This window comes from Callospermophilus lateralis, chromosome 11, assembly GCF_048772815.1.
Source record: "Callospermophilus lateralis isolate mCalLat2 chromosome 11, mCalLat2.hap1, whole genome shotgun sequence".
Lineage (NCBI taxonomy): Eukaryota > Metazoa > Chordata > Mammalia > Rodentia > Sciuridae > Callospermophilus > Callospermophilus lateralis.
In genome coordinates, this window is record NC_135315.1 from 14886821 (window position 1) to 14909047 (window position 22227).

The 22227-nt window shown below is 36.0% G+C and overlaps 1 protein-coding gene across 2 annotated transcripts in view; it reads right to left on the reverse strand.

Annotated features, from left to right (window-relative positions):
* Positions 1-22227, reverse strand: part of Ddx42 (DEAD-box helicase 42) — a 40121-nt gene that overhangs the window by 16392 nt on the left and 1502 nt on the right. Inside the window, exons 2-6 of one of the 2 annotated variants that reach the window (XM_076871098.2) lie at positions 15970-16202; positions 13130-13280; positions 6128-6189; positions 4173-4209; positions 3195-3344 (exon numbers count right to left, since the gene is read on the reverse strand). In XM_076871098.2, coding sequence (XP_076727213.1) covers positions 3195-3344; positions 4173-4209; positions 6128-6189; positions 13130-13280; positions 15970-16190 — 621 coding nt within the window. In that variant the 5' untranslated portion in view covers positions 16191-16202. Of the gene's footprint in view, positions 1-3194; positions 3345-4172; positions 4210-6127; positions 6192-13129; positions 13281-15969; positions 16203-22227 lie in introns of those variants that run through there. The other variant, XM_076871099.2, reaches the window with a different exon arrangement.

The window sequence follows — 22227 nt, forward strand, 5'->3', positions numbered from 1 at the left end:
TTTCTTATAAATATCAATCTCCTTCCCAAAGAGACCAACATTTAACACCACCTCAGATTTTTTTTTGTTTTGTTTTTTTGGGGGGTACTGGGGATTGAACCCAAGGGAGCTTTACCTCAGTCCTTTTAATTTTGAGACAGGGTCTAAGTTGCAGAGGCTGGCCTTGATCTGGTGAACCTCCTGCCTCAGCACCCCCCACACCCAACACAAAGATACAAGATTATAGGTATAAACTAATATTCCTAGTGACAACTCAGATTTGAACAACCTAGAAGCAGAACACAGAATTTCTACAATGCCAAAGTCCTGAGAAGTATTTTAAGGATGATAGTTCACTCTAACATTTAAATATGTTTTGGATTAAGTTGTTCACCTAATTCTAGGCATTTAGAAACACTGCTAATAATTAAGAGAAAAGCTTTAGCCATCAGAGGGCACTCTACTCTGTTTAAAAACAAGGAATTGCTTGCATTGCCTGATATGCCAGCCACAGTGGAGCAAACCTGTAATCCCACCAACTTGGAAGGTGGAGGCAAGATGATCACAAATTCAAAGTCAGCCTCAGCAACTTAGCGAGATCTTATCTCAAAATTAAAAATAAAAAGGGCTGGGGATGTGGATCAGTGGTTAAATCCCTAGCAAGATTAAACAAACAAACAAAAATCAGTTAAACATTTTTAATTCCAAAGAGAGCAGCAGTCATTTCTGCTGCTCATTCCATACATTACTTTAGAATACAAAACATAAGCATACCACCACATGAGAATTTGGCTAACTGGGCATGGTGGCACAAACCTGTAATCACAGACTTGCAAACCAGCCTGGGCAATTTAGTGAGAATCTGTCTCATAATTTTAAAGGGGCTGGAGATGTAGCTCAGTAATAAAGCATCCCTTTGTTGTTCAATAGAATTTGCCTAAATGATTCTCTACCAACAAATTATTTATAATACATTTTTAAAGCAAAAAATACATATATTTTTGGTTTCAGGGATGGAACTCAGGGAAGCTTAATCACTGAGCCACAACCCCAGCCCTTTTTAATATTTTATTTATAGACAGGCTCTTGCCAAGTTGCTTAGGTCCTAGAAAAGTTGTGGAGACTGGCTTTAAACTCCTGATCCTGCCACAGCTTCCACAACAGCTAGGATCATAGGTGTGTGCCAGTATGCCCAGCTTCTATTCTTTTTTGATATCAGTAAAAATTGACTAGTGGTCACTTTTTTTTTTTAATTTGTTGATGAATCTTTATTTTTTATTTATTTATATGTGGTGCTGAGATTTGAACCCAGTGCCTCACACTTGCTAAGCAAGCGCTCTGCCACTGAGCCACAACTCCAGCCCGCTAGTGGTCACTTCTTAAAGGTTATTTTCATTGTGTAATCTGATATCAAATCACTGAACTTTTTATACTAATTACATTAAAAGTCATTGATCTAGTCAGCATGCTGGTGTTCCCTGTAGCCCCAGCAATTCAGTGAGGCTGGGGCAGAAAGATCACAAGTTCAAGGCTAGCCTCAGCAACTCAGAGAGCCCCTGTCTCAAAAACAGAACAAAACAAAATGCTATGGTGTAGCTTAAAGGTAAAACATCCCTAGTGTAAAAAAAAAAAAGACATTGCTCATGACAGTATTTTGATGGACTCTGATGGTTTTATAATAGTGATCACATGGAAAATATTGGTTCACTAAGATAGTATGCAGATAATCTAAATGCTGACACAGCTCATTATGAATTTTAAAATTCATATTCATTAATGTCATCATCAATTTTATCACCACAGTCTTAAGAAACTGTCAAGCTCACTATGGTGAATGTAAGTTTCCAAATTCTAATTTTTGTTTGAAAGTTTTAATTTCTAGCACTGGTAATAAACATAATTGTTTTCCTTGAGGTATTATTCATTTTCTCAGTTACAAATAATGTTCCACGAAAATAAAACAGCTAGTTCAACCTACAATTCAAACATGTAAATGCTTTTCCTGGAATCAACTATTATATTTTGGTATGGAAATAGAAATATTTTATGTGTTCTTCCCTTTTGGACACACAGAATAAAAAAAGACCTTTAACTCGTGGGTACGGTGGTGCATGCCTGTAATCCCATTGACCTGGGAGGCTCAGACAGGAGGATTCTCAAGTTCAAAGACAGCCCAGTCATTTAGTGAGGTCCTAAGCAACTTGGTGAAATCCTATCTCAAATAAAAAATAAAAAGGCTGGAGATGTGGCTCAATGGTTATGTGCCCCTTGGTTCAATCCCTAATACCAAAAAATAAAAAGACATGTAACTCAAGGATCAGATTTAATCTGTTCCATAAGGGTATTCTTAGATAAACTCCGCCCCCTTTTAAAAAAATATTTATTTTTAGTTGTAGTTGGACACAATACTTTTATTTGATTGTATGGTGCTGAGGATTGAACCTAGGGCCCCGTGCTTGCCAGGTGAGCGCGCTACCACTGAGCCATCATGCCAGGCACTTCCCCCACCTCGTTTTTAAATTGCAATGGTCTTGGGGCTGGGGTTGTAGCTCAGCGGTAGAGTGCTCACCTAGCATGTGCGAGACCCTGGGTTCAATCCTCATCACCACATATAAATAAAGGTATTGTGTGCAACTACAACTAAAACATAAATAAATATATAAATCGCAATGGTCTTGTAGGGAATAATATAATGACTACTGGAGCAGTTTGGTGCCACTATCTTAATCCACACTAAGGTGGCAATAGTTTTACCAATACTGCTTTTATACTATCAGTACAAATGCTGATACAATGAAAAAGACAAATTCTTAGTATCAAAAAAATTCTTTTTTGACTTTTATAGACTCTGAAATGGCTCTATCAGGGGTCCTAGGACCATATTCTGAGAACCATTGCTCTAGATCTAGTCACTAGGATATGCAAATTCTAGTCTGATATTTAACTTGGAAAAAATACTGATATTTTTTCAAGTACACTGACAGTCTCTTTTTCCTTTTTTTGACTTTAGGCTTTGATCTGCCTATTTGGGGGCAATAATATTTATAACAACTAAAAAACAAATGAAGACCCAAGGCCCATTTGAAAGGAAGTTAGTTAAGCACTGTTTCTGGAAAACAAATACAGTTGCTTGGAAAAAAAACTCTTCAAAATTTTAAAATTAAAGAAAACTGTATCCTTTTGAAATAATAATAAATTCAGCAGAAACACCATACCTCTGAATGATCAATGGGCGGAAGAGGATCGATTATTTTTTTGGAAGGTGCGATTGGATTCCCATCACTATCATATTCCAGATTGTCTTCTTCTTCCTCCTGAACCACACCGGCAGTTGGGTTTTCTGCCATGTATCGAAAATAAGCTTCCTGCAGGAAAGCACAAGGACATAATCACACCCAAGTACAACTGAAAATGTTTCTTTTCCAATAATGAGTGCACACTGTACCAGAAGACTGCACAGTTTAAATACCTACCAAATAAGGCAATACTTTTACTAGTAATAATCCTTTTATAATAGCAGTATTTAGGAGAAGAATCATAAGAAATGAACAAAGCAATTAGTAGTACTACAAAATAATTTGTCTAGCAGAATATTTACAAATCTGTCTATTCTACAGCCTTCCTGGGGTGGGATGTCTATCTAACTATCCAGAGTTATAGAACACATGCTGGAGCTTTACCAATCCAAGTTTGGAAGTAGACACTGATCAGAAAGGTCACAAACCTGGAAAGGGCTACTGCTTACCCTGGTTCTCACCACCCTAAAACTCAACAATGGAAAAAAGAAATACTAACGGACAGTCATTAATGTTCCATTTTCAAATATAAGAATCATAAACAGAACCCTTAGAGGTAGAAGTTAGATATTCTAAAGGCCATCAATAGTTCCTATACTATTATTGATTTATCAAAATAAACTTTAATTTTGGATTTAAAGAAAGAAAGCTGAATGAAGCTCATGTTTGTTTTTGATGTCAGCTGATCAAAAGTTCCATCTTCAAAATTGGGAAAAGTCATGTGAATCTTTATGGTATATTACCAATTGATCGCAGAGATAGAAAAGAAGCAAGTCAAATGACATTCCCTGCTCAATGTAAGGAATGGCCATTTCAGTAAAGGCAAATTCTAGCTTGTTCCCAGTACAGACTTTGTGGGGTAAAAATAAAAGATAGAAATACTGCATAGGAACTCACTTGGTCATCTTCCTCTTCAATGTCATCTCGAATACCCCTGGAAAAACAAGCGGAGAAACAAACTTCCCTGCAAATGTTCCACATACCCAGCTCCATACTTACAGTAAATTAGTGTTGGATTCCATGCAGAACAGGAACTCTCAACACTAACAATAACAAAGCAGCAATGAGCACACTGTAAACTATCCACCCATCAAATATGTGTGGTTTTGCTCTATGAGCTACACTTGGCATTTCTTTTGAATGGGATGACATGGTATCCCTAGAAATATCAATTACTAATATAAGAAGTAAAAACTTTCTGTAGACACCAAAGGATCCTAGCCTTGGCAACCCACAAAACAAACACTACGCAGCTGTGAAAAATATTTCATATTATATAAATTTATATATTGCATTTAGTAAATAGTAGGAAGAATGTCACAAATTTCTTACTGTCCCTCAGTGTTTCTAGCTCTAGAATAAACTTTTGAGCCAAAATCATTTACCTTGTGGATGGGGGAGAGAGAGAAAAACTAACTCCTTTATGTGTTTGGAACTAAATCTCCTAAGCAGTTCATAATAGTTGCTGCATTTCTTGCAGTTACACAAAATATGGTTGTTTAGTTCCCATATCCAACTATTTCCTCAAAGAATTGTGTGTGGGGGGGGAGGCGGGGTAACTGAGCATCAAACTGGGGGCCCTGTGCATGCTAGGCAAAAGCTCTGCCATAGAGTTATACTCCCAGCCCATATCCACAACCATCTTTTATATATATATATATATATATATATATACATATATATATACATATATACACACACACACATATATTAAATATATATATATATACACACATATATTATATATATACACACACATACATATAAATATATTAGTTGTTGATGGACCTTTATTTTATTCATTTATTTATAAGCAGTGCTGGGAATCGAACCCAGTGTCCCACACATGCTAGGCAAGCATTCTACCACTGAGCCACAACCCCAACCCCTACCTCCACCTCGTTCTAATCAGACTTTCTGCCTACCTATAACACTTAGTATTCCTAAGGCAACTAGCAAAGCAACACCACCAGGCTAGGGCAGCTGGAGGAGAATGCAATACATCATGAGCACCCAAAGAGGGCTGAACCTCCACATGGCACAGGAACTCTGGGAAGAGGTTGAACCACTGACTGGCAAGCAAATAGAAAAATCCAACCATGTCTGATAGAAAAAGCCTTAGGAATATATTTAGCAAGCTAAAGAGAAGTTTCTTCTTTCCCAGGAAATAAAGTATTCAAGTTCTGACTATGGTTACTAAAGCATGATGTCACTTCAGTTGTAAATGGACACAATGCCTTTATTTTATTTATTTATTTTTTAATATTGTGCTGAGGATCGAACCCAGTGCCTCACACATGCTAGGTAAGCACTCTACCACTGAGCTACAACTACAGCCCTCATGATGTTACTTTTTATAATCTATTTTATACTAATTATGGGACAAAACTCAGAACAATGAACCAAAAATTCAGTAATTATGTTCTCCTAAACCCCACTATAATTTATTTCTTATGTTTACCACAATTATTTATAAGTTGAAGACCAAACGCTATTCTTTCAAACAGAATACCTCTTAATTATTGGAAACGAGAAGATTTTTTGCCATCTCTATACCTATAAAAATATTCAAGATATAGGAATATGTTCAAGTAAAGATATTTATTTTTAAATATTTTTTTAGTTGTTGATGGACCTTTATTTTATTTATTTATTTTTATGTGGTGCTGAGGACCGAACCCAGTTCCTCACACATGCTAGGCAAGTGCTCTACCACTTAGCTACAACCCAAGACTAAGTAAAGATATTTATATACTTTATTTTTTTTTCCTTTATAAACTTTGGGAAGGTAGACCTGGCAGTACTTTAGTAATTTTCAAGTAACCATGGTAAGGGAGAAGAAAACAACTTACTTTACGTTTTTTCTTTCCTTGTCCTTTTCTTCAAGCCTCTTCATGTCTCTAGCTGCCTGATCCTAATGAAACAAAAGATCACATGTAATCACAACAACTAAAAACACTGAAAGGGAAATTTAAAATATATATATATATATATATATATATATATATTTTTAGTTGTAGTTGGACACAATACCTTTATTTTACTTATTTATTTTTATGTGGTGCTGAGGATCGAATCCAGGGTTTGAGGCGAGCGCCCTACCGCTGAGTCACAACCCTAGCCTGGGAAATATTTTTTTATAAAGAATTCAGATTGGGGGACTGGGGTTGTGGCTCAGTGATAGAGTGCTCGCCTAGCATGTGTGAGGCACTGGGTTCGATCCTTAGCACCATATAAAAATAAACAAACAAACAAAAAGAATTCAGATTGGAACAACTATTGTCATAGCTTTAGTTATTTTTTTTTAATTCAGTTGTAGATGGACACAATACCTTTATTTTATTTATTTATTTATTTATTTATTTTTTAGGTTGTGCTTAAAACCCAGTGCCTCACACATGCTAGGCAAGTGCTCTACTGCTGAGCAACAACCCAATCCCTAGTTATTTTCTGACAACTTCATTTTGATATAACCAAAGTTCACTTTTGATAATTATTTTTGAAAGAGAAAAATCCAAATATTCTAAAATCTTGGCTATACATGGACTGTGTGATTTTTGTTTCAATATTATATAATTATTTTGGGAGTACTGGGGATTAAACAAAGGGCCTCACACATCTGGGCAAGTATTATCATCAAGCTGGGTATCTAGCTCTTTTCATTTTTTTTTTTTTTGGAGACAGGGTCTTGTTAAGTTCTGCAGGCTGGCCTCAAACTTGGGATCTTCTTGACTCAGCCTCCCAAGTAGCCACCACACCCAGCTAGACTGAAAATTTTTTAATCTGTAATATATATATATACTTCTACCATGCACAGAAAAATTAACAAAAACACTTGACTCACAAACACATAACAATGGGTCACTTTTTTTTAAGTTAATGATTTAACTATGGCTTTAAAGGCAAATCAGGATTTCTCCAAGTGTAAATTGAGACCACTTATGTTAGATTACCAGTGGGCCTGGTAAAAAATACAATTTTCTGGATCTGAGAACCATTTGGAAAGGGGTACTTAACCTGGGTTTGACATTTGGTAGGGCCTGGTGACACTTCTGGTTATCAAAACTTGGGGAGCGAGGAAGGTTGGTGTTATAGGTTGGTAAAGTCCAGAGATGCAGTTAAACATTCTCCAATATACAGAATAGCAGTCACAAGAAAAATATTCAACCCCAAACACTAATAATTCTGTAGTTAAAAACTCTGTTCTAGACCTACAACATCAGAATTCCTGGGGATGGAGTTAAATGTGTAGTTTTTTTCCATTTTCCTTAGCCAATTCTTATGCACAGTAAACTGACATTCACTACTAAATAGTTCCTTTGTTTTATACATTTGAAATCAATATCAAAAGATTTACATGATTTCCTAAGGTTATACATATTCTGCACAACTGTTTGTCATAAAGCAATGTAAATTTTTCTATCTTTGATTTTTTAAAATGCCATTATGTGCATAATGGCATGGTTAGATGTTCTACTAAATCAAATGTTCCAATCAAATGTTCCCAATAGAGTAATTATTTTTTAAAAAAGTATTAAACACAGACAATCTACTTTTCAAGGAATTGAAAGCTGTCAGATACAAGATATACATATTATTATAAATTAAACAGGATACAATGTAACACATCAAATAGATCAGATCATAACATTTGAAGGACTGTTTTTTTTTTTTTTAAAGACTAAATCTTTTTTTAGAACACTACCTAAGAATAAGTCATCTAATTTAGGTACTAGAAAAGTTTAGACTTTTTAGAAAAACCGACATGTGAAATAAACAAATAACACAATCAGGGCTGGGGCTGTTGCTCAGTGACAAGAGCGCTTGCCTAGCACATGAGGCACTAGGTTTGATCCTTAGCACCACATAAAAATAAACAAATAAAATAAAAACATTTGGTCTATCACAACTAAAAAAAAAAAAAAAAAAGAATTAATGCAAACAGCCAGGTGTAATCCCAGCAACTCAGGAGGCTGAGGCAGGACAACAGTAAGTCAGACCAGCCTGGGCAACTCAGTGAGACTATGTTCTTAAAATAAAAAATAAGACTAGATATATGGCTCAGTGGTAAAGCATTCCTAGGTTCAATTTCCAGTATCAAAAAACAAAACAAAAAAAACCAACCACTTAGGCATCAACATGTTCTTCTAGATCAGATAACATTCAATCTCTAAAACAAGCAAAACTCCTTGATACCACACACCAAAAAGATACCCAGGAGAAATGATAACTGTACCAAAAAAGATTTAACCTCCAAACAACTTCAACTATTTAAATGCCAAGCAAGAGAATTTGGGTTCTTGTTTACTTTCATTCAAAAGGGGCCATGTCAGCTGCCACTACTATAATTTAAATCTAAATTTAAACCTAGAAACTCAGGAACTGATGTTTCTTTTAATCCATCACTAGGGATTTCAAGAAACAATGACAAGGTTCTCTTGGAAACACAGCTCTTAGGAAACATACACATCTCAAGAAGAGGAAGAAAACACAATAGGTTCAAGACATCTCAAACATAGCAAATCATTTATGGTCTTTACTTTCAGAATGAATCATTTAACATATTTACTTAAATACCTACTACATTGTAAGGTACATGTTATGTCCTGAATAATTTTGGGAAGCATATGAGAATGTCCTGAATAGTTCATGTGGCAGAAATACACAGTGCTAGAACTCAGATAAAGAATAAAACAACATGAAGAATTTGAGAGCTAGAGGTGAATTTTGGCCCTATCTCCTTTTAGGTACATACTTTCAACAAGTACTTGAACTGGACTAAATCAAAGGTGAGAAACTCAAATATCTAATGGGTGCCAAGCTGGTAATAAATGAATAAAGCCACGATAAGAAAAGCTGTATTCTGGGGCCAGGGTTGTGGCTCAGAGGTAGAGCTCTTGCTTAGCATGCATGAGTCACTGGGTTCGATCCTCAGCACCACATAAAAATAAAGGAAAGGTATTGTGTCCACCTACAACTAAAAAATAAATGTTAAAAAATAAAAAGTTGTATTCTTTTGCCACATAAACATACTTCTTTTGCACTCCAGTAAACAGGAATAATCTTCTCAAGAAGCATGCTAATTTTTCTTGAATCGCCCTCAGTCTTTTATTTTCTGATTATGTAACAGAACTGAATTTGGAAAAATATTCCTCTACTAAAAGAAAAATTACAAAGCAAGTGTTATGATAACTGACTATAAGCAAGTGGCCTAAACATCAAGAAAACAGGGATTGATGTGAACAAGGAAAATGCATGCCTTGTCTATAAAGTAGAGAGCCACTTACTCAGCAATAGCTTATTTTTGCCACACAAGAAAGCAGGCTTAATATTGCTAGCTATTCCACTTCATGGAGCCTGAAAATTAAGACAAAATTCCCTGATTTTAAAAATGGTGGCTCTTATTTTTACAAACAACATCTAGGTCAAACTAAAACACGTCCATATTGTATCCGTTCCCTCTTTTCTTAGAGAGATGAATTCTGACTGAAGACAAATTAGGAATCTGGGAGAATGTTATTTCATAAGCATCGAAGGAGAGATTTTAAACAAAAGGAATTAATAAGAAATGTGATTGGTCTCATCAACCTGTAGCTATAGACCACATAAACAGGAGAGGGGAGAGTCTGAAGGAGAGAAAATATTTAAATCAGACAACAGTTAAATAGAGTACAGAGTAGAATAATAGTGAAAACAGAAAGGAATGAAAAGATGCAAGGGATACTGTGAACATCAACCCACTTAGTAAATGAAGAAGGGCAGTGTTAAATACTGGAAAAAGTTATGCTCTTGGACTACTAAAGCAAGAAAAATTAGATTTGAGTTCCTGCTACCCAAATATTGTCAATATGATGCAAGGCAGGCTATATAAATTATATTAGGGCTTGGCCTAGCATGCATGAGGTGCTGGACTCAATCCCCAGCATCATACACATACACAAATGAGTAAATACTATCATAGGGCTCATGTTTGATGTTAAAAATTACATATACATTTTTTTCTATGTCCTATAGTAAGTTTATAGTAAGAATATGTTTGAAGCTGAGCTCAGTGGCGCACACCTATAATCCCAGCAGGAGGATATCAAGTGTGAGGTCAACCTTAGCAATTTAGCAAGGCCCTAGCAACTCAAAATAAAAAATAAAAGATCAGGAGATGGGGTTGTAGCTCAGTTAAGTGCCCCTGGGTACCAATACCCTCCCACACAAGAAATATATATGCTTGAAAATCTGCTTAAAAAAAAGTGGGTGGGGGCAAGTGAAAGAAAGACGCTAAAACAAGGTTTTATATTGTATGAGTACTGGTGCTAGTAATAGGAATAAGACAAGACAGTGAACTAGTTAAAGAGGAAAAGATAATGAACTGGGTTTAAGGTGGCACTGGGACATGCCCAGGTAAAAATGGTCAATATGCTTCCAGAAAAGTAGGGTTAAAACTGAAAAAAAAAACAAAGCATGGGACTAAAGACGTGAATTATGCACACAGAAGTTAAGTTTTATAAGTGGATAAGGTAACTAACAAATGTATAAAGAGTAAGGTAGTGTGTAGAGTGCTTGGCTAGTATGCATGAGGCCGAGAGTTGAATCCCCAGTAATGAAAGCAAAAAAAAAAGGAGAGAGACAGTAAATTAATGTAGAGAACACTAAAGGGCCTCTATATTTGAGGAACTGAGAGAGGATCATAAGAACAAAGATCATAGATATATATTTAAGGATTTTGTTTAGGTGTAACAATGATATAGTGGTTATGTTTAAAAGTCATTTTATATGTACAGAAATACTGACAGATGAAATTATGTGTCTTGAATTTACTTTAAAACTACCTAAAACAGGTTTTGAGGAGGGAGGGTTTTTGTATTTGTTTTGTGTACTGGAGATTGAACCCATGGGCACATAATCACTGAGCCACATCCCTATTCCTTCTTTATTTTCAGATAAGTTCTTATTAAATTGCTTAGGTCCTTGCTAAGTTGCTGAGGCTCACCTCAAACTTGCAATCCTCCTGGCTAAGCCTCCTGAGTCACTAGAACTATAGATGTGTACCACCATGACATGATGAGGGAGGGGTTTGATCACAGAAGACTGGTTAAAAGTCAACTGACAAATTTGAAAAGTTCATTTTATTATTCTAATGTTATATGTCTGAAACTTTCCATAATAAAAAAATAAATAAGCAACTAAATAGAAAGAAAGCAAACAAGCCACAGAGATGGGAAAAAATGCAAAAATCATAAGAACCTAGTGAGAAGAATTTCCAGATGGGAGTGGTCATAAGTTTTAATTCCTATGGGAAGGTTATAAATACTAATACTAATGTTAATAAGAAGTAACATTTAAAACTACAAAATTTGTAATTTAAGCTGGAAGTTTAATTGCCTTACATAAATATGTACTTAATAAGTGCTAGATTGAGTAAGAGTTATTTAAGAACACTATGATTACACAGGGCTGGGGTTGTGGCTCAGTATTGGAGCACTAGGTTCAATCCTCAGCACTACATAAAAAAAAATAATAAATGGGGCTGGGGATGTGGCTCAAGAGGTAGCGCACTCGCCTGGCACGCGTGCAGCCCTGGTTTGATCCTCAGCACCACATACAAAGATGTTGTGTCCGCCGAAAACTAAAAAATAAATATTAAAAAATTCTCTCTCTCTAAATAAATAAATAAATAAATAAGTGATAGCTGGGGTTGTGGCTCACTGGAAGAGCGCTTGCCCCTCACATGTGAGGCACTGGGTTCAATCCTCAGACCACATTAAAAAAAAAAAAAAAAAAAAGAAATAAAGATATTGTGTTCACATATAACTAACAAGATATATTTTAAAAATGACTGACTCATAATTGTGATGGGCAGGTTGCATGGGAGAAATGGAGGAACTTTAGATAGGACAAAGGGGAGGGAGGGGGATAGGAGGGGGCAAAGGGGTAGAAATGATGGTGGAATGACTTAAACATCATTACCCTAAGTACATGAATGAGTACACGAATGCTGCGAAAATACTTTGTGTACAATCAGTGACTTGAAAAATTATGTTCAATATGTGTAATATGAAATGAATTTCATTCTGCTGTCATAACAAATTAGAAAAATAATTTAATTAAAAAAAAAGAAGATCGGAAGAATAGAAAGATGAGTAAAGATTCTTAAACACCTAAAATAGTCAAACTTAAAAATAAATAAATAAATGAATAAAATTAAGGTATTGTGTCCATCTACAACTAAAAAATATTATGGGGCAAGGGAAGTTGAGAGCAAAACTAAACAAATAAAACAAGCAGAATCCAAAATATGAACAGGGTTTGTTAACTATTTCTTTTTTTTAGTTGTTCATGGACCTTTATTCTATTCATATATTTATGCAGTGCTGAGAATCAAACCCAGTGCTTCATACATGCAAGGCAAACGCTCCACCACTGAGCAAACGCTCAACCCCAGCCCTTGTTAACTAATTTTTAATTACTGTTAATAATAACTAAAATTATTAATAATTGTCAACTAATTCTGATTAATTTTTAATTCGTTTTTGTTTTTTAGTGGTACAGGGTTGCTCTACCACTCAGTTATACACCAAATCTTTGAGACCAGGTCTCACTAAAGTTGCCCAGGCAAGGCTTGAACTTATAATCCTCCTGCTTTGCCTTCCTGAATTGCTGGGATTGCAAACACTGGCCACTGTGCCTGGCTCCCAATTTTTATTATTATTTTTTGAGACATAGTCTTGTTAAGTTGCCCAGGATAGCCTCAAACTTGTATCTTCCTGCCTCAGCCTCCTGAAGAGCTGGGATTACAGGTAAGTTTTACAATGCCTAGCTAATTGTTACATATTTTAATGAAGAAATAAACTGATACTTGCCTCCACTTCAGCCATAAATGCTTCCAAGGGATCATCATCACTGTCAGAATCTGCTGGCTTGGAATGAAACTGCTGGCGGGTAGGTGAGTTTTCAGCAGGAATGTAAGGTAAGTCAACATTGCTAGAGTCTTCTTCCTCATCTTCAAAATAGCTGAAAATTAAAATGTAGAGTGGTAAAGTGACTATTTAGTCTGGGGTCAGTGAATCTGACATTTAACAGAAATTTTTATTATGGCACATCTTTTTATACAACCTGTGTGTGTGTGTGTGTGTGTGTGTGTGTGTGTTGGGGTACTATGGTTTATCTTACTATTAAAATTTTTTTTTCTAGCTAGGTGTGGTGTTGCATGTCTGTAATTCTGGCAACTTGGGAGGCTGAGATAGGAGGATTTTAAGTTTGAAGCCAACCTCAACAGCTCAGCAAGACCAACAACTTATCAAAACCCTGTCTGAAAACAACAACAAAAAATTCTATTCAGGTCAAATTAAGTGACTCTTCACGGCTTTAAGACTTAAAAACTTAATTAAGTATTACTAAGTACGTGCAAAAATTCTAATAATATTACAAGAAAACAGTCATGGCAGATAATCCATTTCAAGAGTGTCTGTTCAAATCACATCCCCAGTTCTGTTAAAAGAAATGAATTTTCAATATAAATTAAATATTTTACATTGGGATAAGATTGGTAAATATTAAAGAGTATGTGCTAAAAAGGAAAAAATAAACCTTTTGATTGAAATATTAAAAAACCATATTCTTTATAATCCTTAAAAAATTAAAAATATTTTCAAAAGTCTAAGGATTTTCTTTAGAAGTTCTGGACTATTTTTTGAGAACCAACAGAAGTGGCTCAGAAGGCTGAGGCAGGAGGATTATGAGTTGAAAGCCAGCCTCAGAAAAAGCCAGGCACTAAGCAACTCAGTGAGACCCTCTCTAAATAAAATACAAAATAGAGCTGGGGATGTGGCTCAGCTGTTAAGTGGCCCTGAGTTCAATCCCCGGTAACAAAAAATTGCTGTCCACAATCATTCACCATACTACTTGAAAGTGTTGAGAGGGGACATCTTCAAAGCCTGGAGAAACTATCACTCTTTCTACAACAAACATTCCAGAAAAGGATGTCAGTATAGATCTTGATATATTAAATTTAAAGCATTTCAAGTTTTCATAGAAATTATTTTAAAAAACTCCAACAACTTATGCTATACATACATATATACACATATATGTACACTAATGTAGTAATTATGTACATACTAATTTATAGTCATACATTTCACAACAACATTTAGGTCAGCAACAGATCACATATATATAGTGGTGGTCCCATAAAGTTATATTACTCACATGTCTGTGGTGATGTGCTAATGCTGGTATAAACAAACCTACTGTGCTACCAGTAATTCAAGAGTATGGCACATGCAATTATGTATAGCAAGTAAAACTTAATGATAAAATGTTACTGGTTCATGTATTCAACATACTATTTATCATTATTTTAGAGTATAATCCTAATTATTAAAAAAAAACTTATGGCTGGGAACAGTGAGGTATGCCAGTAATCCCATGGGAGGCTGAGGCAGGTGGATCCCAAGTATGAGGCCAGCATGGGAAACTTAGAGACCCAATCTCAAAATAAACAAAAATGGCTGAAGAGGTAGCTCAGCTGAAAAACATTTTTTTTTTTTTTTAAAGAGAGTGAGAGAGAGAGAATTTTTTAAAAAATATTTATTCTTTAGTTTTCAGTGGACACAACATCTTTGTTTTGTATGTGGTGCTGAGGATCAAACCTGGTCCACACGCATGCCAGGTGAGCGCGCTTCCGCTTGAGCCACATCCCAGCCCCTGAAAAACATTTTGCCTAGCATGTGCAAGGCCCTGGGTTTAATTCCCAGTATAGCAAAACAAAACAAACTCAAGCAGCATCAGAACCAGGATGGAAATAATAGTAATAAGAAATTTCTTTTCATTTTACCCTACACCTATCATCAATGATTAATAAACATTTTCAAATGTAAAAAAAAAAAAAAAGAAAAGAAAATTTCTTCAAATTCAAGAAAAATTATCCTTAGGAATTAGAGCTCAAACACTTAAATTCCAGCTTTTTACAACATTTTATTAGACAAGCAAGGTAAAAATTACAATTGATAAATATGTTTCCTAAGAACTGTGGGGAGCCAGACACGATGAGCTTGGGAGGCTGAGGCAGGAGGATCATGAGTTCAAAGCCAGCCTCAGCAACAGCGAGGAACTGAGCAACTCAGTGAGACCCTGTTTCTAAAATACAAAGGGGATGTGATTCAGTGGTCCAGTGCCCTTGAGTTCAATCCCTGGTACCCCAAAACAAAAAAACAGTGGGGAAAATCTGAGTAGATTTTTTCTATCACTGTAAGATGATACAATATAATGATTTTGAGGACTTAGATGTTAAGATAACGTTTCTACCAGATCTGACAATCGTGTTTTCACAAAACGATTTATATGGTGTTAATAAAAGGGTGCAGTAAAGACCACCAAAACTCAAATTATATAAAACTCTTCAATCATACTTAAGCTTCAATGGTCTCCCACCCTGAAACCATGCATTTATTGTGTAACTGCCCACTAGAATGCTAGCCAGGGAGAAATCATTATTCATGAAACAAAGGTATGAACATTATATTCCTTACAAATAAGTAGATTAAGCAATTTACATACTAGGAACAATACAATTCAGTGAGATAACCAATTTAGGAAGTCATTATTACTTGGGAAACAAAGTTTCTTTGCCTTAATTTCTGCTAAGGGAATAGAAACTTAAAGCCGAAACTTTGCTAAAACACCAAGAATTACCACTTACGCATTTTCTTCATCAAAGTTGGCTCGCTTAGATCCAATTTTGTAGAAGGAAGGAAGCTGTGGTGGAGCTGACTTCCCAAATCCAGAAGATGAGCTAGTTGCCCCAAAGGCACTATGGGACTGTTGTGGGAGTTTAGGTTCCTCCTTCTTCCCAGCACTGATGGCAAAACCTCCGAAACCAAATCCCCGCTTAGTGCCCGGGCCACCTTTATTCCAGTTCATGGTGCTAATAATCTGTTAGGAATAAGATGCACAAATATAAAATTAACTTTATAAATAGCTATCCATAATTTTAAACTTTGTCCCTCAAAACTATAACACTGCACTTCAGATAGATATAATAACCTCAACCAAATGATTATTTCCTAAAATATTGAGGAATTATTCATTTTATTGGGATTTCAAATAGGAATGCAGTACTACACTCTTCAAATGGATTTCATTGCTAATCAACATTTAAGTTGCCAAAAATATTTATAAAATATTTTGGGGACTCTTAATATGGGCTGGGTATTAGATTAGTAATTAAAAATATCAAGATTAAAAAACATAATCTCTTAATCTTTATCCTCACAGAAGTTAGTCACCCAGAGAAAAAAACACTTTAAAAACCAAAAACCAACACCCACCTCCACACATTATAATGCTTACAATAACAAAGACTGAGACGCTATCGGCAACACTGTCCCCAAACCAAAAATTATCCTCTGATAATGACATCTGGAAGAACCAAAGAATTGAAACGTAAAAGATAAGATCAGAGCCAGGAATGGAGATAGGCATTGACAGCCTCAGCTACTAAGGAGGCTAAGATAGGAGCATCACTAGTGCTCAGGTGTTAGAGATCAGCCTGGGCAACAGTGAGACTGTTAAAAAAAAAAAAAAAAAAAAAAGACATAATCAAGTATTTATAGTTAATATCTACGAATGTATCTCTGAGGGATACTTATTAACCATACATTTATTGGACAACTCCCTATTAGAAAGAACACTATCCGGGAAGAAACCATAATTCACTGACAAATTCCCTTTTTTAAAATATTTTTTTTAGCTGTTGATGGACCTTTATTTTGTTTCATTCATTTATATGTGGTGCTGAGAATCGAACCCAGTGCCTCACACCCGCTAGACAAGTGCTCTACCACTGAGCCACAACCCCAGCTCCAGGTGGATTTTTTTTTTAATATCTATTTTTTAGTTGTAGTCAGACACAATACCTTTATTTAATTTATTATTATTATTTTTTTAAATGTGGTACTAAGGATGGAACCCAGGGCCTGGTACATGCTAGGTGAGTGCTCTACTGCTGAGCCACAACCCCAGTCCTCAGGTGGATTTTAAGAATCCCAAGACAGGATTTTAAAAATCACATGGCACATGCCTATAATCCCAGTAGCTAGGAAGCCTGAGGCTAGAGGATCAAAAGTTCAAGGCCAGCTTCAGCAATTTATTGTCTCAATAAAGTAAGTAAAAAATAAAAAATACTGTGAATATAACTCCGTGTTAAAGCATCCCTGGTCCAATCCCTAGAACTTCCCGTGACCGTCCCCCCAACCCCCGCTGCTAAAATAAATAAATCACATAAAAAGATCTCCTAGCAAGGAAAGTTTCAACAGTTTACCGCAAGTTTGGTAAGAAAACAAGTAGTTAGGCACTGGGTATTTGCATATTAAACATACATCTGGCTATTCTCTAGGAGATGCCTCCATAGTAGTTTTGGCCAGCCAAAAACCAACAGTTGCTCAGTGGTAGAGCATTTCCCTAGCAGACCCCAAGTCCAATCCCTAGCACCACTAAAGACAAAAAAAGAAAACACCAAGAACATGATAGGCTTGGTACACAGATCGATGGTAGAGCGACACTGGGTTCAATCCTTAGCACCACAAAAAAATAAACAAATACATTGTGTTACCTACAATTAATATTATATTATATATATATATATATATATATATAAATAAAATAAATCACTTCTTTAAAACAAAACAAAACAAAAACCGTGTACTTTTAATATTTATTTTTTAGGTGTAGATGGACACAACACAATGCCTTTATTTTTATGTGGTGCTGAGGATCGAACCCGGGTCCTGCCCGTGCTAGGCGAATGTTCTACCGCTGAGCCACAATCCCAGCCCACCATGTGCCTTTTCAAGACCAACCAAACTTTTCTATAAAGCATCACTAGGTCTTTCAAAGTTTGTGTTGTAAGAAGCAATGTAGACAGTGCTACAGTACTTCTTATTTTTGTTTATGATGACAACCACCAATTCTTTTTCATTTAAGTGAGGTTGATAAATTTAATGGTAGCTGAAAGGTCATTTTCAATTAGGAAAGTTCATTTTGATGAGAAGTTGCACTAGGATTATACCATAAGATGGAAAAAATGTATTTAAAATAAAGTACAAATCTGGGCACAGTGGTGCACACCTATAATCCCAGCAACTCAGGAGGCAGAGGACGGAGAAACATAAGTTTGAGGACAGCCTAACCAACTGAGTGAGGCCCTAAGCAATTCAGTGAGACTCTGTTTCAAAATAAAAAATAAAAAGGGCTGGGATGCAGCTCAATGGTAAAGTGCTACTGGGTTCAATCCCCAGTACTGCAAATAAATGAATAAATAAATGTGCATCCAAGCTCTCCAAAATTCACCCTAGAATTTGTGAAATCCAATGTCTTCTAAATCTTTTTATCTAGCTGTCCTTCCTGATTAAGCTAAACCAGAACATCCTCAACACATCATTAATTTCTTGCTCTCTTTAACGCTACTGAACCTTGACAGAGACACAGTTTCGGGGAATTACAGTTAAGAGAAGAAGATAACCACTCTAATTTCTTTTTTTGGTGGGGGTATGCTGTGGGATACTAAGGACTGAACCCAGGAGTACTCTGCCACTGAGTGATATCTCCACTCCCACACCCTTATTGAGACAGCCTCATTAAGCTGCTTAGGTCCTCACTAAATTTCTGCAGCTGGCCTTGAATTTATGATCCTCCTGCCTCAGCCTCCAGTCACTGGGATTACAGGCATGCATCATGATGACCAGCTACCACTCTAATTTCTAAGTGGTCCTATGAAGTTACAAAAAAAGAGAAATAAAGAAAAAAGATGAATACTCCTCTGCTATAAAAATTAATTTTCATGTTAAGAGATATCTGCTAAAATAAAATAAAAAAACAATAAAATGTTAAACTATAGTCCCACTACATGTGGGTCTCTTCAAAGCTCCCTTTTTGGTACATACCCCTGGCCCCAGTCTTCTTTCAGGTTAACAATATGCTTGGTATATCATCCTGCCCACCAAGATGGACAACTCAACAAATAGATCTAAAATCTCACCTCTACCTCTGTAAACACTTATCAGATTGATGACAGAGAAGGTAAACATGGAAATATCCTGTAGCTTCCAGGTATATATTCAATGCTTTTTCTTCCTACACCCAAGTAAACTTCAAAGATTTTATTAAAAACAATAAATTGAACAAAAACAATCCAATTTAAAAAGGAGTAAAGAACTTGAATAGACATTTCTCCCAAGAAGATATAAAAAATAAGAACAGGAACAGATGGATGCTCAACATCACTCGGTTATAGGGAAATGCAAATCAAAACCAGAATGAGATAGTACTCCACACCCATTAGAATGGTTACTATCAAAGAAAGAGAAAATATATGAGGCATGGTGGCACCCGCCTGTAATCTCAGCTACTTGAGAGGAAGAGGACAGACAGCAAGTTAGATGCTAGCTTGGTAACTGAGACTCTGTCAAAATGAAAAATCAAAAGGGGTGGGGGGTGGGAATGTAGTTCAGGGTAGAGCACTCCTCAGTTTAATCAATGTGGGGCGGGGGAATGGCTTTTCATCAAAGTAACTCTGAAGGCAAAGAAGGAAGCTCCTGCCCCTTTCAAAGTCAAACTACAGCCAAAGCTTTGAAGGCCAAGAACAGTGTTAAAAGGCATCTACAGCCATAAACGAAAAAAGATCTATGCTTTACCCTACCTTCTGCCCATCCAAGATACTGCAGTTCTGGAGGCATCCCAAATATCTACTTCATTTGGCAGAATAGCATTTTGTGGTTATAGTGGAACTACTCATATCAGAGAGATGAGCACTGATTTGCTCACTGAAAACCCTATTCCTCCAGGTTTTTCCAGATCCTGGCCTCAGGCCTTCCAAACACACATTCCTGATTCTGTTACTTCTTACAATTCAGTACCTCTCTACAGTTATTCAATCAGACTGGAATAAGCAAACTACTTTACTATTCATATTAACCAGGATTTCCCACATGAACTCAGTTTCCCAAGAAAACCAGGAACTCTGATGAATGCTTTTCCTGCTATTGGGATTCTCTCCTTTCTAAATCTCTCACTATATCTACTTACCCTTGGTATCCTTCAAAGACCATATAAAATACCAACTCCTAGAGCAATGACATGGATATAATTTCCTAGAGAAGTAGTATCTCTTCCATCAAACTCCCTGTCTGGTCTTAAAACATCTGACATTTGCCAGGCACAGTGGTGCACACCTTTAATCCCAGCAACTAGGGAGGTCGAGGAAAGAGAATCCCAAGTTTGAAACTTGGAACTGATTTAAAAAACAAACCTGACATTTAATTGTAATTAAACAAGTTATACAAGAACTATGTTCTTGTTTTATTTCTTGAACTCTACATTACAGGCATCATGGTTGAAGAAACAGTTATGTATTTTTTTTTTTTTTTGTACTGGGGATTGAATCAGGGGCACTCAACCACTGAGCCACATCCCCAGCCCTATTTTGTATTATATTTAAAGACAGGGTCTCACTGAGATGCTTAGAGCCTCATAGTTGCTGAGGCTGGCTTTGAACTCATGATCCTCCTGCCTCAGCCTCCCGAGCTTCTGGGATTACAGGTGTATGCCACCATGCCTGGCAGAGTTATATACTTTAAAATCTTTTATAGTATGTTTTCCAGAGTATATTACTCAATAATTATTCATGCTTACTCAACATACTCAAAGAGATCTACAAAATGATTGCAGAGAAAAAATTAAAATGGCATAAAGTCCTTTTTGGTATATTTCTAGGCTCTAAAATTCTATACTTTAGTAGGAAATCAACAGAACAGCAAAGTAACACAGGCTATGTTCAAATTATAGTTTTGCCACTAACTTGATACCAAATCACAAGAAAGTTATTTAGCTTCTCTGGGTCTTAGTTTCTCTATCTGTAAAATGGTAAGAATATCACCTACCTCAAGGGTTGGAGTGAAAAACTGAGTTCATACACAAAAATACATTTGACAAAGCCTGGTATATAGTAAGTCTTCAAAGCATATTGGTAGACATTATGTTTATCATCATCATTTCTCCAGAAATCAATCTGTCCATTGGTAAATGGATAATATCAAGTATCTTTCAACTCAGACTCACATTGGAATACCTTATGACACTGAAGATAACAGAGACTGCAAGAAATTGACAAGTTGGGGTAAGCTTCTTAAGAGATCTAGAACCTAGGTTAGGTCTGTAAGCAGGATAGAGATGTGCTGAGAAAGAAGACATTCTAAAGAGAAATGATGGAAGTACCAAAGAGTACAACGTAAGGATGAAATCTGGTTTAGAGTTTGTGTTTTGGTGAAAATAAGACATGGACTAAATGACTTTAAAAGTAGTAGATTAAGGAGCCAGGTGCGGTGGCACGCTCCTGTAATCTCAGCAACTTGAGAAACTGAGGCAGGTGGATCACACATTGATTTTAGATCAACCTCAACAACTTCCAGAGACTATCTCCAAATAAAGAGGCTGGGGGTGGATCTCAATGGTACAGCACCCCTGGGGATTCCATCCCTAGTACAATAAAGAAAGAAAGTAGTACACTAAAAACAACAACTGATTATAAAAATTGTTACTTTATTACTAGAGTTTTTGGAGGAAATTTTGGGGAATAGTGGCACCTGATGAGCATCTACTTTGCCTAATGATCTGCTTTGAGAAATCTCACACTGTACACTAATTAGTACTTTAATGAAAATCTGTATAAAAAACAAAAATTCCATCACATTCTTCTAAAACCAAATATAAGTAATTGCTGGATTAGCTATTTTAAAAACATCCCTTTCTTTGTTATTTAATAAAACTAAGTACTATGACTATCCTTATGATAGAACACATTTCTGGAGAACTGAGGGCCTCCACAAATTATGTTACATTATTACAATGCAAGTCAAATTTTATGTTCTCTGCTGGGGGATGGTTCCCATCTTATGCAGAGTAA